The sequence below is a fragment of the Triplophysa dalaica genome, chromosome 8 (assembly GCF_015846415.1).
Source record: "Triplophysa dalaica isolate WHDGS20190420 chromosome 8, ASM1584641v1, whole genome shotgun sequence".
In the NCBI taxonomy this organism is placed as follows: domain Eukaryota; kingdom Metazoa; phylum Chordata; class Actinopteri; order Cypriniformes; family Nemacheilidae; genus Triplophysa; species Triplophysa dalaica.
Window position 1 is genome coordinate 8696235 of NC_079549.1, and position 18379 is coordinate 8714613.

Genomic DNA, 18379 nt, shown 5'->3' on the forward strand with positions numbered 1-18379 from the left:
TAAGCCTCTCTCTCTCTGTTTCCGTACTCACCTTGCTCTCTCTTTAGCATCAACCCCTCCTCTCTACAGCTGACTTATTCTCATTTAAATGTCTGCAGGGGTTGAGCACCTCTCCATGCGCATAACTCACAGTTGAAGTTTACACTCCCATTTCACCGCACACCGACATCTAGAGCAAAGCAGACAGACCTCTGCCAACAGTGTTCAAGAAGAAAGATAAGAGTTTATAACAAGCTTTTATGGATTTATCCTAAATTCTTTTCATCAAGATACATTCAGATAGTTAAAGAAAGTTATAGGAAGAACTAGTGATAATATATTTATTTAATGTGTATAAGGACATTGAACAAGATGATGTCAGCATCTTAAGGAGTCGTTCTGATGCCTCTATTGAAGTTTGAATAAGGAGTGGAAGCTCATCTCCTCCCTGGATGTTTTAATAAACTTGAAAGTTGTCGTGTTTAAAGCCTTGTAGGTGGATGTAAAGAAGGTCTCCGGGCTTTAAGAACTGGTTTGTATCGATTGTTTGTGAATGGAGCTGAGAGAGCGGAGACCCTGATGTCGGAGGTGCTGCTGCTGGCCTGTGCGCTTCTCTCCTGGATCATCACCTGCCAGTCTGGACCATCAGGACCATGCACAGGTAACACCTTGTGGTCACTGTGTGTTGATGGATGTATCAAATGTTTCTATATGTAAGATGATTTACTTATATGTAAGGGTCATAAATGGCAGTCAGATTTCCATTTCAAGTGTTTTAAACTGATTTGAAATTTTAATTTGATCAGTCACAAATTTTTAGTGGTTGCAGATAGAACTTGAGTCGTAGAAAGCTTTGTAATTCGTCGCCTTGAAATTACAAGGTTCTATCTCCATTCTGAACAATTTTAAGATATTAAGATGTTTGGCATTTCATTTGTAGATAGATAGATTTTGGTTTTACAGATGAAAACTCCCAAAATGTACACATTGTCAAGAAAAACATAACAATGTAAATCGGTTTTCACAGAATAGAATGACTGATGAATGAGTTTTGATAAAAAAGTCCGATGGAACCTTGGAATTCCAAGGCAGGTTTTCTCAGAATTAGCATCATGAAACTATTTATCTTATTACAAATTTATGTTATTTCGCTCAGAAATAAATTTGTTCTCCCCATCTGCACACAATAAAATTCTTTTGAAAATTGAAGTATGAGATAAGAATTAACTGAAACATAATTGGTTTCCATGCAGGGGAATGTAGTTGTATAAAAAGATACAGATTAGCTGTGGTTGCAAGGTCAGTCTGTAGCAACTGTTGCTTGACTTAAATGTCTTCAGGAATCTTCACTCGATGGTATGGTTGAAGGTTAATTTTCTTTCTGCATTTGTTGCACAGAAGTGGTTCTTGATCCCAGCGCTTTCTCTGCGGACTTCTCAATAATAGTGAAAATCATGTAGTCAAGGCCCTGATACATAATATATGCAAGTTATGTATTGGAGAGAATCCAAACTGCCATCGTCAAACCAAAAGCTTATTGCATTTTATACTCTCTCATTTGTCTCTCATACGAGCTATAACATAAGATTAAAGATAATGTAACAGGGATATTTGTTGCTGTTAATGTCTAGTAATTTTTGTCTGTAACCTCTGGACATATTTGTTTCTGCTGCATCCCATTCATGAGTACACAGACGAACACAGTCACCATACATGCTGCTCAATATTTAGATTTTTTGCACACTCAGATTCCAGAGTTTTAACCAATTGTATCTCAGCCAGATTTTGTCCTATTCTAACAACTCATACCTCAATATAAATCATATTTATTCAGCTTTCAGATTATGTAAAAATCTCAATTTTGAAAAATGTACTAATAAAACTTGTTTTGTGGTCCAGGGTCACATATTGGGTTTTAATATTTACCTGCCACTTTTGGCCAATAATGAGAAAACAAGACCCTTTTATCTTTTAATGTAATAACAATTTACAATGATCTTCTAAACATTATATAATGTCTTGATATAGTTCTTAATTTATTATTGCTGTTCTAATAAAATTTAATTGAGAAATAAACTGGGTCTGCTGAGATTGTAATTAAGTAGTGACCAACTTACCGTCTGTTGATAAAATTAGTCTTTTTTTCTTTTTAACTATTAATAAACTCCTTCATCTTATTGAGTGTGTGTTAACCTTCTAGAAATACAAGAGCCAAAAAGTATGAATAAAAAGGTCTTACAAACATATTCATCTGTTTAGTCTTGAAAAATGTTAAGCTGTATATGTGAGTATGAGATATTTTGAAAAGGTTGTTTGCTTTGCCTCCTTTGCTTTGTCGAAGTCTTTGAAATATGATCCATAAAGTGTTCTTAACTCTAACCATTTCCCTCTTTGATTTACTGAGGTGAATCAAAACAAAACAAGAACAGTTGCTCTTTGAACTTGAATCACCCATTTATGTATAAAAGTAGGTGCTTACATTTCTGACTAAGTATAAGGAATCACCTGCTGAATGATTTTTTTAAATCATAACTTTATAGCTTTAAAACATGATGGGATCAGTTATTATGTAGTTCATTTTGTATTTATTAAACATGTCCGTACACATTTCTTCTTAATAATTCCCTTAAAAAGAAACTACTATTAAAAGCCTGGTGACACTTTACAGCATCTATTATAGTTTGATATAGTTTATTTTTGTTAACACCAATATTCTTGTATTATCTTATGTGAACAATTATCAATACGTGAAGTGCCTTAAAATCTGCGGTTTGCTTTAATTTATTAATGTAATTTCCACTGAAGCAGAACATTTCGAAATGAAAATTAGCATTAAGATAAATAAATGCTGTTGACGTATTGTATTCATGTAAACTTATTAAACCTTATTGTAAAGTGTGATCAAGTACTTTATATTTCAGATCTGTTACCATTGGATCTCCTGTCCCATGTTCTTCCCAAGGCTCAGAGAGCCCAGGATGGGATATGCATGGTCAGTCCAGGGGTGTTCGAGGTTTCCAGTTTTCTGGCTCTCCACATCTTTTTAGATTCCCTGCATCTCAGCTCTTCACTAACTGTAACTACTTTCCTGCTGAATTCTCTATCGTATTCACATTGAAAATCCCCAAAATGGCTCCTGAGGTGAGACACTGGGAGAGATCACTTAAAAGAAAAAGAAGTTGTTAAGCTTCATCAAAAAGACACTTCCTCTTCTAAATTTCCATGTAAGAGATCAGTCTTTTCTCATTGACCTGTAGAAAAGTGAATACATCTTCACACTGCTGGAGGGAGATTCAGGTAATCTGCTCCTCGGACTGCGCCTGTCCCAGAACACGCTTCACTTCCTGCTGAAGAGCCAGGGCAAAAGGAAACGCATCACTTTTAAGGCAGTAGGACTGGCTGATAACCGTTGGCACACCGTGGTCCTGGCAGTGACCGGACAATACAACATCCTCACTGTAGACTGTGGCATTCCCCTCGAGCTGTAAGACTCTCTTTGGGAATACACTGTAGATGTCAGGTTGTATGCCTCTAAATGCATATAATATTGTATATTACCCAAATGACTTCAAAAGTTACATTCTCACTTTCTTATACTCTATATAGGTTTATGATTATGCTGATGTATTCACAATTTGAATTGTCCTTTTGTTGCTTATACTTATAAATTGTTCCCTATTTTGTCTCAAATGCAGAGTGCTTGAAAGATCCTTCCCTGATGATCTTGATACAACCGGTTCGACATTCTTCATTGCTAGTGCAAGAAGATGGAATGGCTTATTTTCAGTACAATCTCCTTTTAAGATTTTTGTTACTTTAAAACCATTAAGAAGTCAAATGTAAATACCTAAGCAATCAAACTTGCTCTATTATTTCCAGGGGCTCCTGCGACAGCTTGTTCTTTTACCTGGTTCAGATGCTACCTCAAAAATATGTCCTTCACCTGAACCCCAGCTCTCTGCGCTCTCAATTCCTCAGGCCCTTTTACACCTGCCAATCATATCATCTTCCTCTGACCTCCTCCCTCACCCTTATGGTAAAAACATCCATACAAAACATAAAAGCTGCATCCTTATTCTAAAAGCAGGCCTACATATTTCTACGTGTGAAAAAACCCAAAAGACACTATTGGGACATACTCTCTGTTGTTTGTATTTGCACATACAGTAAACGTTAGCAGCTAAATTCTTTATGAAATAAAATTACCCAACTTTTGTGATTGTAGCCTGTATTTAAAAAGAACTGTACAGCTTTTTCAGCCTTAAATTCATTATTATTTTCTGCAACAGAAGTTGAAAGAAACCATTCATCATTATCGTTTATTCACCCTCACGTCGATCAAAACCAGTATGTCTCTCTTTCTTTTGTAGAGCACAAAAGAAGATATTTTGAAAGATGTCTCAATGATTTTGTGTCCATACAATGGAAGTAAATTGTTAAATGTTTATGTTTAGATAATTTAAGTTTCTTAATCCTTGATGCCCGATGACTCCTGAGATAGGCGCAGGCTCCCCGTGACCCGAGGTAGTTCGGATAAGCGGTAGAAAATGGAATGGAATGGAAGTTTCTTAATCCCACACCCAGTAAAAAACCTGAAGTCTAGATAATCTTCAAATGGTGCAGGTGTTGCGAGTTAGACTATATGTTGCTTATATAGACTAAGTATAGCTTAAAGTGTGCAGTAGGCCATGCAATAGGAATGTTGTGTGTTTTAGCTGTAAACACATGGACTGTGATTGTATAGGGATGTGAGTAACTCTATCTCACTGGTCTTACTGATCCTCTCACATTGATTGACAACCCTTAGTTTTGAGTTTCTCCCTTGCTCTGAGGAATTGATGTTATTTGTAAATCCGTGTGCCTGTTGAGAGACATGACACAGGGCAGTGAGGGGCATGTTTGGTTCATTTTTCCCATATGTACAGTAACAGTTTTAAGTTTGATTTTATGCTTTTAGGCTGCCAGTATTACACTGTAGCTATTTGTTGTGTCGTTTCGTCAAATACAATCTGCTTCAATGATGGATTTGCCAGTTGTGGTCAATTAAGTATTTATTTCAGACAATCTCAGTGTTTGTGTTGATCACATAAAAAATTCAGTTGTTTCCATTCTGTTCAGAAGCAGAGGTTCGGGTTACTGTGGGTGTGAAACCCCCGTGTGGGGTCTCCGAGGAGGGTCAGCTGTGGTTTAACACACTGCACAAAGGACTCTTCCTCTGCGACGGCATGATGTGGCTCACCATGCTTCAAGGTGCTAAGTGATGTGTAATTACAATTCATACCGAAAGCAACTCTAATGGCACATTCTGACTGTCACCATTGCATTTACAGTGAAACAAAGGTTGGATTATGTGGAGCATCACCAGGATCTATTCACCAACTCTGAGACCTTTGACATTGAAGTTTTCCAGATTCCTTCAGTAGGGCTTTTTATCGCCACTGCCAACCGTGATTCCGACCTCGGCTCAGGAATATACAAATGGATGGACGGGAAATTTGAGCGATATCAGAATATCAGCACCTATGATGCACAGGCATGGCAATACTTCACAGTTGGCAAAAAGGTGAGGGTCTTCACCTTTGTTCTTTGATACCAAGAGGTCGTAATACGTGAAAAGTCTTGGTCTCATTGAGTTCAGGTTCCATTGTCCGCGCATGGCCCAAAGTTAACTTATGGTCTTTGTTTGATATTGGTTATAATAGAATATAATTTTTTTTCATTTTCATTTGTATTATTATTTTATTGTATATTTATAACTAAATTAAATTAAAACTTCTCAACCATTGTTGATTCTTTATGGAGGTCTATCGGAAGTTAAGTTTGGTCCACATGACCTTGTTTATGTTGTTGCCGCTGAAACCGTCTATACATGTGATTTAACTTTTTATAAATGATTTATTCAGAACTTTTAAGTCAATCACCTACACTGCATTTTAACCCATGGGCTTAATAAAAAGCTGCTTCAAAACCCTCTTCGGTAACACTTTATAAAACTGTTTCATACTTAAGTATTAAGAAGTATTAAGGTAGTTATGCATTAACTAATGCAAAATAGAGCTGCATTTACATTTTTTTTAATTTGGAACTCATAATAAATTATAAAAAATAGTATTACTCTGTTCTTATTATGGAATTATTCTGTAAAAATCAAAGTAACTTTTTAGTAATTACTCAGGTTTTACTCACAGGGATTATTTTTTACTATTTTTGTTCAAAAGCACAATAGATGGATATGTTTTTAATCAATATCAATAAAAATATCACATCATGGAGAATTCTAAGAAATTCCCAAAATAATTTGTTCGAAATTAATCAAAACTATTCATATAATTAATCCTAATACCAAACCGGTATCTTAAATAGGTTGTTTACTGGGAGAATTATTTCTCACAACTGTTAGTGAGTAGTTAATGGATAGTTTTTTTAAATGAGTCTTAGTTATTGTATAGTTCTGCAGGAGACATACAGCATTTAGTTGAAATTAACAACTATTAAATTAGTAATAAGTAACTAATTGTAACTTACTTTAAAGCGCCACTATGTCGGATTGTCGCCAACTCAGTTTGTAATTGCTACTGCAGGGGATGTGCAGAGGTATTTTCTGTACTTGAGTTGTGATTCGGCACTGCTCAACTGCGCGGATGAGTCTGATATTTTGAGTCGTGGCCCGTTACAGTGCACCGGTGAGAATCTTCCCTGTACATCAGTAGCACATATAAAAATAGATAACATGGCAGATAATATAACACAAAACAAACTAAGAACATAAATAGACCCACATAGCGCAAATGGAGGCTGTGTTGAAGTGTTTTGATATTATTTTGGGTGCTGGGTTACTTCCAAACATGCCGTTTTGGCCAGGAGTCTCCAGTTTTGTTATCTTTCATGGAAACTCCCGTTATGCAAACCTGACAGAAGATCCCCAAACACTGGTCTTAAATGCTGACAAGTACAGTCATAAATCATTGTACATCATACAACTATATATACAATATGCAAAGTCTTGTCATCATATCCGGGATATAAATCCGTAAATTTTTGTAAAACGACAGGCTTCACTTATCCGTCCTAATACGCATCACATTTAATACATATTTATTATTCTAAAATCACATGAAGTCCCCAGATACATTTTAATCCCTTGAGAAAAGGGCTTAAATTACATGTATCATAATGAAAGTAAAGAGAAAGAACAACCAATGAAACTGTTACTTACGTCTCTATTAACACAACAAGGGAGCTACAGTTTTTCTGTTATCTATTAAAATGTTGAAGTGCCACCTTTGAAATACCTTGCCAATATTAATTCTTTTTTTCGCAGGAGTCCAATCACATTCACTTTTTCTTTGTAAACTGTCATCAGTTCGTATAGTCGTACTTTCTTATTTTTCACAACTGATGAATCCCCAGAGGTCAACGCTGCTTGCCATTTAAAAGTAAAAGTACTAAACGCCTCCATAAATAATACTAAAAGGGTAAGGGCAAGGGTAGTGACACAGTTTTAAACACCGTTCTTTCATGTACTTGCTCAATAATTGGTTTTAGCTCATTTTTACTCAAAATACCTCACAAACGGCCACTTTAAACATCAGTATGCTGTTACCTGCTGATAAGTTCATCTTTCTTCCTTCTAGTTAACAGCACTGACTACAGCGTTAGTGCAGCACTAGGCATTTGTTCTGCATTAGCTCCTGCATAACTACCTAGTAAGTATGAAACGGTATTATGACGCGTTACCCAGTCTTTTCATCAAAGCAGAATTCACTTTCTCCCAAATAACTATTTAGGCAAAGGTTATTCTAGAACTATTACTTTCTTACATTTTATCATTTAATGAACAAAAACAGAAATGTTCTTTCATTGTCAACGGTTATTAATATTCTCAACTGCCTCGTGAAGCACCTTTATTATAAAAGCGTGGTTGGGTCAAATATGGGCAAATCAAACCCAAAGATTTTTTAAAGTGTAAACTGTTAAAAAAATGTTTAAATTACTTCATTGTCTGACCACCCTAAAAAAAAATAACAATGCAAACCATCACAGAAAATTTATATAATTGTATTTACAATAAAAATCATTTCAATTTGTATTTTTGGCCAATTATTTTGTGGATAATATAAAATGTGACTTTTTACATTTATCAGGACCCCTTTATATCCAACCTGATATTACAGGAATTTATAACTACTTTACATGGTGGCTATTTTAGTCCCACAATGTGAATCATTGTAAAAGGTATGATTTCTCCTAAACATAACCTGCACTGGCACAATAGTGAATTCTACTTAAATATGATAAAACGAGTAAGCCAGATCAAAAAAAATGTTACGAATTTAGAATGATATTATTGGTATTTCACAGAATTAACTATTTACCTTTCTACAGGTATCACACCACACTTGTGTTTATTTATACAAAAGACATACTGAGCACAGAATATCTGTTTGCTCTGAGTGGGTCTTATCCTCATCTGTTCTTTACACATTAGAGTGATTTTTGATGTGGTTCATCCAGCGGACGAGGGTTGGAGACCTGGCTCTCAGGTTTTAATGTATTACATCATGTTGATAACATAAATTCATTTATCTTTGATCCAAAATTTACTGCACCTCCTGTTTCCGTCAACATAATTAAAGTCAGTGGCCATATGGGGCTCTGTTAACACCTGCATTGCAATTATCCAGGATTTTCTTTTTGAAAGTCGAACATCAAATTATGATTCATGTTCAATTAAAAGGAAAATGGAAGGGGGAAACCTTAGTAATTGTGTCAGTAACCAATTATTAGAAGATAAATCTATGCAACATTCAATTTAAGAGGTAAATACTAGAAGTAGAATTAGGCTATACTAGAAAATCCATTAAATGTTGCCCATCAGCTCAGTTTGTTTCCTTTACCTTTGAAATCGGTGGTGATTAAAGACCTGTGAGGATGCAGAAAGTACCCACAATTATGAAGTGCAACACTCATTACAATTTAATTCTGCTTTTCATCACAGTAACATTTCATTCACTGAAGCTACTGACATGAATTCTTACCATCTGTTGACCCATTTTCCTCTAACAGAAATTCCTGGTTGTTGCTAACTGCAAAGGTAAAGATGCAGAAGAATCGGAGCAGTCTGTAATATATAAATGGAGTTCGAGGAAGCTGAAGTTTATTCTCTATCAGTATCTGAACACATACGGTGCCCGTGACTGGGAGGCCTTTCACATTCAAGATGAAGCTTTCCTGGCTGTGGCCAATCATAGACAAGGTAACGTTTACCAGGTCTATTATCTCACATGTGGCTTTTGTTTTTCCTTTCACATTGTTTAACTCTAGAAGCTCTGTTGAACAATAAAGGCAGGAAGTTAATTTATATGACTTCTGAAAGAAGATTAAACATGAATTTAATACAGATCTCATACAAATCTAAGCTCTTTGTGACACACAATCCCAACAAAAAGATTATCAGGAGATCTTTTTTAGGTTAAAAGGTCTCCTTGTGTGGTTCACTTTGATTCTGCAGTTTGTTGCGAGAGTGCACTGTACCCCTCCATTTGTATGAAGTTCTTAAGAACTTCTATGGCGTTGATCAAAGCAGAAACACAAGCATAAAAGACACCTTTTCATGATCATGTGTGCCCTATATACACCTGCACATTCTGGAACACATCCAAACTAAAGTAAAGCCATTGTTTCCCATCTCTCTATATATAGTAATACATTTTCGCATAGTGGATATGGATAAAATTGATTTAGTCTCTATATTTCTTTTTTTTTACAGGAGAGAGGAATCACAACATTGACAGTGTTATCTACAAATGGAACCCAGTTAGGCAGTATTTCGAAGTCAATCAGACAATCCAAACATCGGGTGCCTACGATTGGGAGTTTTTCATCATCGGTCCATATTACTTCCTTGCGGTCGCAAACACGTTCAATGGAAAGTCAACGGTCATTAGTTCTACCATCTATATCTGGCTGCAGGGGATGTTTCAGCCTTATCAGTCAATTACAGTGAGTTAATAAATGTACTGTAAATCTTTTACAGACAATAATGGTTCTCACTAGAGACGCACTGATAGAAAATTCCTCCACAATTACCGAGCTAATTATTCAGAGTGATATCTGTCAAAACAGATTGTGAAGATTAAATTTATATTTCGTAACTTTTTGACTGTTATTAATTCATATAATAACTATCAATATTAAACATCAAACTGATTATGTTTCTTAACATTAAAATGGAGGTGTTAATATTAACACTTTGTTTTGTGTTATTTATTGAAGACATTAATGTTTGGTCCTTAACTGAACACAAAATGTGTTGTTTTGAAAGCAGAGAAGAAGAAAAACACGTTACAGCGATAGATTGCAATATATAGGTGCACCTCTAGTTCTTAAAAGACATCATCTCTTATTATCATACTGAAGACACTACGTGACCTTTAGGAACATTTCTCTGTTGCCAAAGATCAAATGTATTGCATGTAACGCCCTGGAAACAATATTTGTATAAACACTTTAGTCTTGTCACTTCAAAATGACATTCAGTAACTTTGTTTGTATTAAACATGCATGCACAAGGGAATATACATAAGATCTGATCACCCTAAAAAGTTATCGTGAGTTTATAAATCACATATTAAATATCTCTTGTAACTTGTTAAGAAGCGGAGGTAACACACAGGGTGGGTCGCACCAACAAGGATTAAAGTAAACAGAGATTAGAGCTAATATAGGATGTTTTGATCCTAGTTTTATTTTAAATTTCAAACTTTAGTAAAATATCATAATGGAAGTTTATCATGTATAGGTTTATCATTTAATTTTTAATATACATTTGGAATAAGGCTCTCTCTGACCTTTCAGACCTTTGGTGCAATAGACTGGGAGATGTTTCAGATTGAAAACAGGATCTTTTTGGCTGTGGCAAACAGCCAGATGCTGACAGAGGAGGGAAAGATTTTGTACTCCATCAACTCCACCATATATGAGCTCAGCCTGACATCACAAAAATTCATAAAGTTTCAGGATATTGCAACAAACAGGTGAGATAAACATTGCTCCTTACTAGAAGCCTAATATTTTATTCACATTTATTGTTTTCAGTTTAGATTGGGCATTTTACAACACTTTGTGGTTGTTTCATTTCTCAGTGCTTTAGACTGGGAGTATTTTACTGTTGGAGATGACAAGTTCTTAGTAGTTGCCAACTCATATGATGGAACATCATATTCACTTAATAGTGTTATTTACAGGTAAGGTGCTCACGTGAAATGCTTTTAAATATACAGTCATTAAAGTAATATTTTACCCATTGACAAGTCTCACACCATACACTTTGTCGAAAAAAGGACTACAGCACAAATTATGAAACAGAACTGCAAAATAATGCATGCTTCCAAAACGGCATTGGTTGAGCATACCTACACCTAAATTTAAACCTACACATTGCAGTTTTAGGTGCCACTAGAGGCACATAAATAACAAACTGGTGCATTGATAATGTAGGATAGGGGTGTCCAAAGTCAGTCCTGGAGGGCCTGTGTCCTGCAAAGTTTGGCCTCAACCCTAATCAAACACACCTGAACAGCTAATCAAGGTTTTACAAAGCAGACTAGAATCTTCCTAACAGGCGTGTTTAGCCAAGTCGGAGCTAAACTCTGCAGGACTGTGGCCCTCCAGGACCGACATTGGACACCCTGATGTAGATCATACTCTTAAAAACTACAAATTATGACTGTAAATTTTTAACTTAAGATGTTTCATTAAATCCGCAGATGGCAGGGCTATGAGGGCTTTGTCCCTGTACACAGACTAGGCACCAATGGCTGCAGAGATTGGGAATTTTTTAACACAACCGACGGCTCCTACCTCATTTACTCCAGTGCCAGAGCTGCTCTTTCTAAAGTCCTTAAATTAAGGACCGCCTAGTGGCACTCCTTCTGCACATATGGACTCTCCATGAGACAGATCTAGTGCCATACCAAAAGACTGTAACACCAAGCATGAATTAATGTTATTCTAAGTATGTTACTGTAAAACATTAAAGCACAGGAGTTAGGCTGAATATAAATTATCCATTGTAAATGTACAGAATGTAAATCAAACCTGTATATGATGATCACTCACATTCCAAATTTTAACAAAACACTGACCTGCTGAAACTCAACACCAAAATAATGAGATGTGTGAAATTCATTACACATGAAATTATACTTTACAGAGTTTTCTTGCATTTACTTGCACATAGATCATAAATATTTGCCGTTTAAATAATTTCCTGTTATTGTTACTCTGCACATGTAGGCAGCTTTATAGTCGAAACGACTTAATTACTTTGTGTCATCACATGAGGAAGAACCCAAATGCAGTCAGCATTCTCGGGGGGGAACAAAAATACTTGAATACAAAAATCACAAAACCCAACATGGGGTGAAGACAACAATGCACGTGGACAAGGACGAAGACTGACAAAACTTCGACAAAACTTACTTACTTCGACAAAACTTACTTACTTCGACAAAACTTACTTACTTCGACAAAACTTACTTACTTCGACAAAACTTACTTACTTCGACAAAACTTACTTACTTCGACAAAACTTGTAACAACAGAAACAGGTAATTTTGGTAACCATCAAGGGTACTCAGGAAACAGAGGTACACAGAACACAATGCACGACCACAGGACAATGAAACATGAGGAGTATAAAAGGGGAGCAAATCAAGAGGGAACAGGTGTGAGGCATGAACAAATAAACAAGGATCAGGTGTCAGGGATTAAACACTGAGGGAAAGTAAACGGGATAACAAGAGGGCGGGGCCATGGACGAGAGCATGACATAGCTAAATCCAAGAGTGCCATGCCTCTCACACACACATCACGATCCTGCCACAAGACTAAGAAAACCTGATCATGAGAGGCGGAACCATGACATTTTGGCCATCCAAAATACTGTACTCAGCTACAAATTTACACTCTTAGACCTCTTCATTGATTAAACTTTAATATTAGAAGACATTTAAATAAAATTAAAGTACTTATTCAGGTATATCCAACATATTATCAATAATGACCATAATAATTTAATAACAAGATTTGTTATTATACTACCACTATAACTTATTGTGTTATTGTATCTGTACAATATTTGTCCTGTCCTGCATGTCCCTTCATCAAGTCCAAAGTCAATCGAGCCATCTACCAGGAGTATTTCATGCTTCCGTCTGCTGAGAAGAGTTTTGGAGATGCTGATTACCTTTTGAAGCTGGACTTAGCACCTGCCCAGTTCCAAAACTACTTCTATAACTGGTTTGCTGACCATGATATTACCGTGCTTGATTGGCCAACCAATCTATAAGAGGAACACAAGAAACATCCAACTAAACAAAAGAACAAAGCTGAAGGCCACTATTAAACGGATACTTCACCCAAGAAACTGGGTCAGTTGTGGTCTAGTGGAGAGTGTTCGACTCGTAATCAGAAGGTCAATTCTCAGTGCCACCAGGAAATGACTGAAGTGCCCTTGAGCAAGGCACCTTACCCCTGTTTGCTCAGTAAATCGCTTTGGATAAAAGCTTTATTCTTTAAGAATAATCCAGTCGTACTTGGAATATCAGGTATCCTTTTTTATTCCAAGCGCTTGAATGTGAGTGAATAGGGTTTAATAGAATAGATTTAATAGGGTGAATGTTTCTCAAGTATTTGGAGAAAGGAATTATTATAGATGCTGCATATTTCTGAAAGACAGTTGGATAATAAACAATCTGACAGAAAAGAAGCCCTAATTGAATCAGAGAAAGCCAATAGATCCACAGAACAGATTTAACAATAAGAGAGCATTTTTTTCACAGGCGATACAGATGTAGGTAAACTAAAACTGAAGTTTGGGAGTTTGAGGCATGCAAAGGCAAAATCACTTCCACTTACAAGAACATTATGTAAGACAGATGTACATAAAAGATCCAATATATGACGCCTGGAGTGAGTAGCAAAAGTTACATGTTGAGTTAGACTGAAACAATCCAGAACAGATATCAATTCGTTGTAGTGTGTGTTCATGTTTATTAAAGTCACCAAGAAATCGAGAGTAAGTAACTCACTAATCTCAGAGAAAAGGTCTATATAAACTTTTGAAGGTCGATAAATTAAGATTATAGCCGTAAGTGTTATGCCAGTCATTTTTAGTGCAATATATATCTCAGCCTTAGATATTTTGATAACCCGTGACAAACTACAGCTAACCATCCACCTCTACGATGGAGACGGGGTTGAGAGAAACAGATGAACCCAGGTGGAGTTAAGAGGTTTAAATTAAATACATCATTGGGCACCTGCCAGGTTTCCGTCAAAAGTAGCATGTCCAGATTTGCGTCAATGATAATGTCATTTAGAACCAATGCTTTGTCAGTTAAAGAGCAAGTGTTCAGTAGCGCACATCTCAAATCTGAAGATTAAATTTTCCAGTGTCCAAGGACGGGATCGAAGCGTAATGGTCTCAGATTTCCAAAGCTGAATACGCGATTTTCCTGTTGTATTTTAGTACAACAAAATACACTTAACAACTAGGGGGGGGGGGACTTTCTCAAAGCAGCCTCAACATACACAAAACACACTCTTCTCTGGTAGCTGCTGCCTAAATCTCCACTGTTAGCTCCCATCCTCCAATCAAGATCATTGATGACAGGCTGCAGACATTACCTCCTGTCTGGCAACAGAAAAAAAACAAAACAAAACCCTGGGACGTAACAGTACCAGACAGGGACCTTCACAGAGTGTTAGTTCACTAGTTCTGGCACTAGGTTTCAGAGGTATCTTCTTCAGGAATTAACTAAATCTGTACTCAAAATATAAATTATGTTTTGAGTTAACTCTTCAGATTAACCACGATACAGTGATGAAGGGGAAGAACAGCAGACAGGACACAAAGTAAAGGTACAATAAAATGAGCAGTTTACTGAATCTTAGTTGGTTTAATGCTCTGTCTAACTTCCTCTGACTAGCAACAGATTCATCAGGTTTTATGAAACCAGCACAGAAAGTGGAAAATGAATTTCTCACTGCATTGTCTTGTTTTGTTATTAGAACATTGAGAATGAGATGCTGCCTTTGTATTGTTTTAACAAGTAGATTATGGATCTTGCAAACAATACAAATACAGCATCCAACACATGACTAAACAACATTAAAAAGTTTAGGAATAGAATAACTGTGCAGTTGTGGCTTAAGCACCTTAGACCTATTTTTCCCCGGGCGACGCAGCAAAAATGGGGTGTGTTCACAGTGTGTGTGTGTATTTGCAGTGGGTGTGTGTGTTCAGGACTCATTGCAGGGTGTGTGCACACATGGAGTATGGGAGAGTATACTAGGATATTGTCATGGATATCACCAGTCCCATCCCCGATAACCAGAATTTCCATTTACATGTGCTGAACTTGGAATTTAATTTCCCATCATACTTTGCACTAAATAAATACCGCTACTGTGTTATCTGGACTATTTATATCTGGGACTCACTACCACTAGTTGTGAAGTCTTGTTAGCAATACCTGCACATCTGAATGTTTTGGTTTGTGATTTATAGGATTGTTACCCGCGTTTGACTCAGTCTGGACCATGTGTTTTCTCTACTTCAATTCAATTCAATTCAAGTTTATTTATATAGTGCTTTTCACAATGTGTATTGTTTCAAAGCAGCTTTACAGGGGCAAACAGGAAAAACAGAAAAGTTAAAACACAGCACAGTGCATGGTATTTATACAACGAGTAAGATCATTCTAATAAATAATATCTAATTAAATAAATAAACTACTTCCAGCAACCTGCCTCTCACTTGTTTGCCTGGATAACGTTGTTGTTCAATTGCTGCCTGCCCTGACCTCTGCCTGTTTACGACTTTGTCTGGCCATGGATATATCTGTTTGACCATGTATTTTTGTGCCTGTTCCACTCTGAGATTATTTTGCCAATAAATCGCATATAGATACTGCCCGAGTCTGTGTTACAGAAAATATATAACTAAAAATAAAATAAATATATTAAAAAGTAAAGACATTTTTCTATAGCTTGATTATTTTTTTGTTTTATTTCACTGAATGTTTTATGTAATTGATATTGTGTGCGATGACAAGATGTTGAATACACAGCATATTTTGAACCTCTTTACTGTCCTCCTGGTCCCTGGACATTAATTGAGTATTCTGCCCTCTGATGATTTGTTCTGTTACAGTGCAGTGCATTATAGTCTTTAAGAATGCAGTATTCAAGATCATGAAACATCACTTTTTGTTATTTTGACCAGTGTGTCCCTTGTTAAGTTTCTGCAAATAAAAAATATTTTCATTTGGAGTTTGATAAATGTTGTCACAAGTTAAAAAAGATCAAATATTTCTAAAACGCTTGACATGGAGATATGATATTTACCAAAACAACATACAATTTCATTTAATCATTGCAATTAAAAAAAATCTTTTTGATGTATTTCAGAATTTTTGTGTGAAAAATTCAAGTTTATTAAGTAGCATATTCCAAAATGACCTCAGTATCAAAAATGTAAAACTACCACAGTTATGCATTTGGCCAAATGCATGTCTTCCATCATACTTCCAAGTAATTGATCTTCAAGATTTTGTTAACTAATCATTATCTATTATTCAAAAACGACACATAATGTCCACAAGAGTTGTGTTTGAAACCAATGCAATAATAAGTAAAACGTTTTGTTCATGAAATAGGCCTTGGCAAACCTTTAATGTTGCATTTCTGCCACCTACTGGAGAGAGAGTGAAACAAAGATCAAAGAAATCCTACATAATGCAAGCATTTTTTTTACAAAGCACTAATAAAGTGTATACAGCAGTGGTCACCACATTTTAACGTGGTGTGTATTTTATATGTTTATTTCATAAACTACACAAACACAGAAAACATTAAGCTCTTAAAAGGCAACATAATATCAACATAAAGAATCTGTTTCCCCAGCCTTGGGAAATTACTGCTTTCATTAGGCATGACTGCAAAAGCATATCAAACATCTGCATGTAAACAAACAAAACACAACAAAAGATATTAAATTTTATTAATCTTGAATATGTCTCTGTGATATTGTAATGTTTGCAGAATGGAATCATTGCAAATCATTGAAATGTGTCCTTTCACTAAAGCACTCATCAAAGAAATCAGTAATATACATATTGCAATTCTAAGTCACAATATAGTTAACATAACATAGTAGTCCGCTGAATAATATTGCTGCATCACTTAAATAATTACAGTACATAGGAATGCAACGCTATGGCACAGCAATGATGACTCGGCAGAATAATATCGGCAAAACGCAGCAGCAATAATCGTTCGCATCAGAACAATATAAACATCAGAAAGCAGCAATAACATACACAACATATAATCTTGTGATAGAAAATGGTTCTGGACTGTATTGCACGAACAGATAACACAAAGTATAACAAACAGCATAAACTAAAATTGACAGCAGTCCTTACCAGTGCGCAACACAAATTACAGAATGTCAAGGAAACAACAGATATGCATTAGTTCCTAGGACAGACGCAGATCATTGAGAGGAATGAGTGAAGTGAATGTTAACAAAGTAGACGCTTGACAAACTGCATTAAGCCATGTATACTAGTGTGTTACGCAAAATGAAAACAAATGACTTCACTGCCTCACGTGAATGACGCGTGACGCCTGTCCGGACACTTCACTGCCGCACGTTTTTTACGTGACGTCTACATACCATCAATGTCTCGTCTGGGTTTTGAACTCAATGCAATATATATCAGAATGCGAAAACAGTTAAGCCGTGGAGTGAGACGTTCAGTGAGAAGATTGTGTGCCATAAACGGGGTGTTATGGGAGAATGGGGAAATGTATTTTGCAACGTTGTGTGAGTTCAAATCTGTGTGACTTTTTTTCTGCAGAACACAAAATAAATTTCGTTGCCAACCAGTTTTTGATAACATGAGGGTGAATATCTTATAGTTAGCAGCATTGATAATTTAGTTACCTGCATTAATCAGTTGTCAATCTTCCACTGTGTAGGACATGTGTTTTTAAAGGTGAACTGTGTAAGTAACAGAGACCACTATTGGCGAAGTTGGAAAATGCAACCTAAAGCTCCGCCACCATCCTCTCCCTTCTATTAGAGTAGCTACGGTTGCCGTCACAGGACAAAAGGGTTCAATAAATGATAGCGGCCACTATCGGTGGTGTTGATAATTGCAATCTACATCTCACAGGCGAACAACACACTGAAGTTACGGACACAGGACAGAGATGTCGTCGTCTGAGACAGCAGAGAGTAACCTTTGCAAATCAAGTGACGAGGTTTATTTACAAAGAAAAACAAATTAATTAAATTGACTTAATTCATTATTTACTCTAATCGTTA

The 18379-nt window shown here is 36.1% G+C and overlaps 1 protein-coding gene across 1 annotated transcript; it reads left to right on the top strand.

The window, feature by feature from the left end:
- Nucleotides 1-558: 558 nt before the first annotated feature.
- On the top strand, nt 559-11901 carry tspearb (thrombospondin-type laminin G domain and EAR repeats b). Its single transcript, XM_056755109.1, is given in 13 exon segments — nt 559-640; nt 2901-2969; nt 2972-3120; nt 3237-3463; nt 3675-3765; nt 3859-4015; nt 5098-5229; nt 5310-5542; nt 9046-9235; nt 9749-9981; nt 10837-11015; nt 11124-11225; nt 11748-11901. Coding segments are annotated over 13 exon segments (1998 nt in total).
- The last annotated feature ends 6478 nt before the right edge of the window (nt 11902-18379 follow it).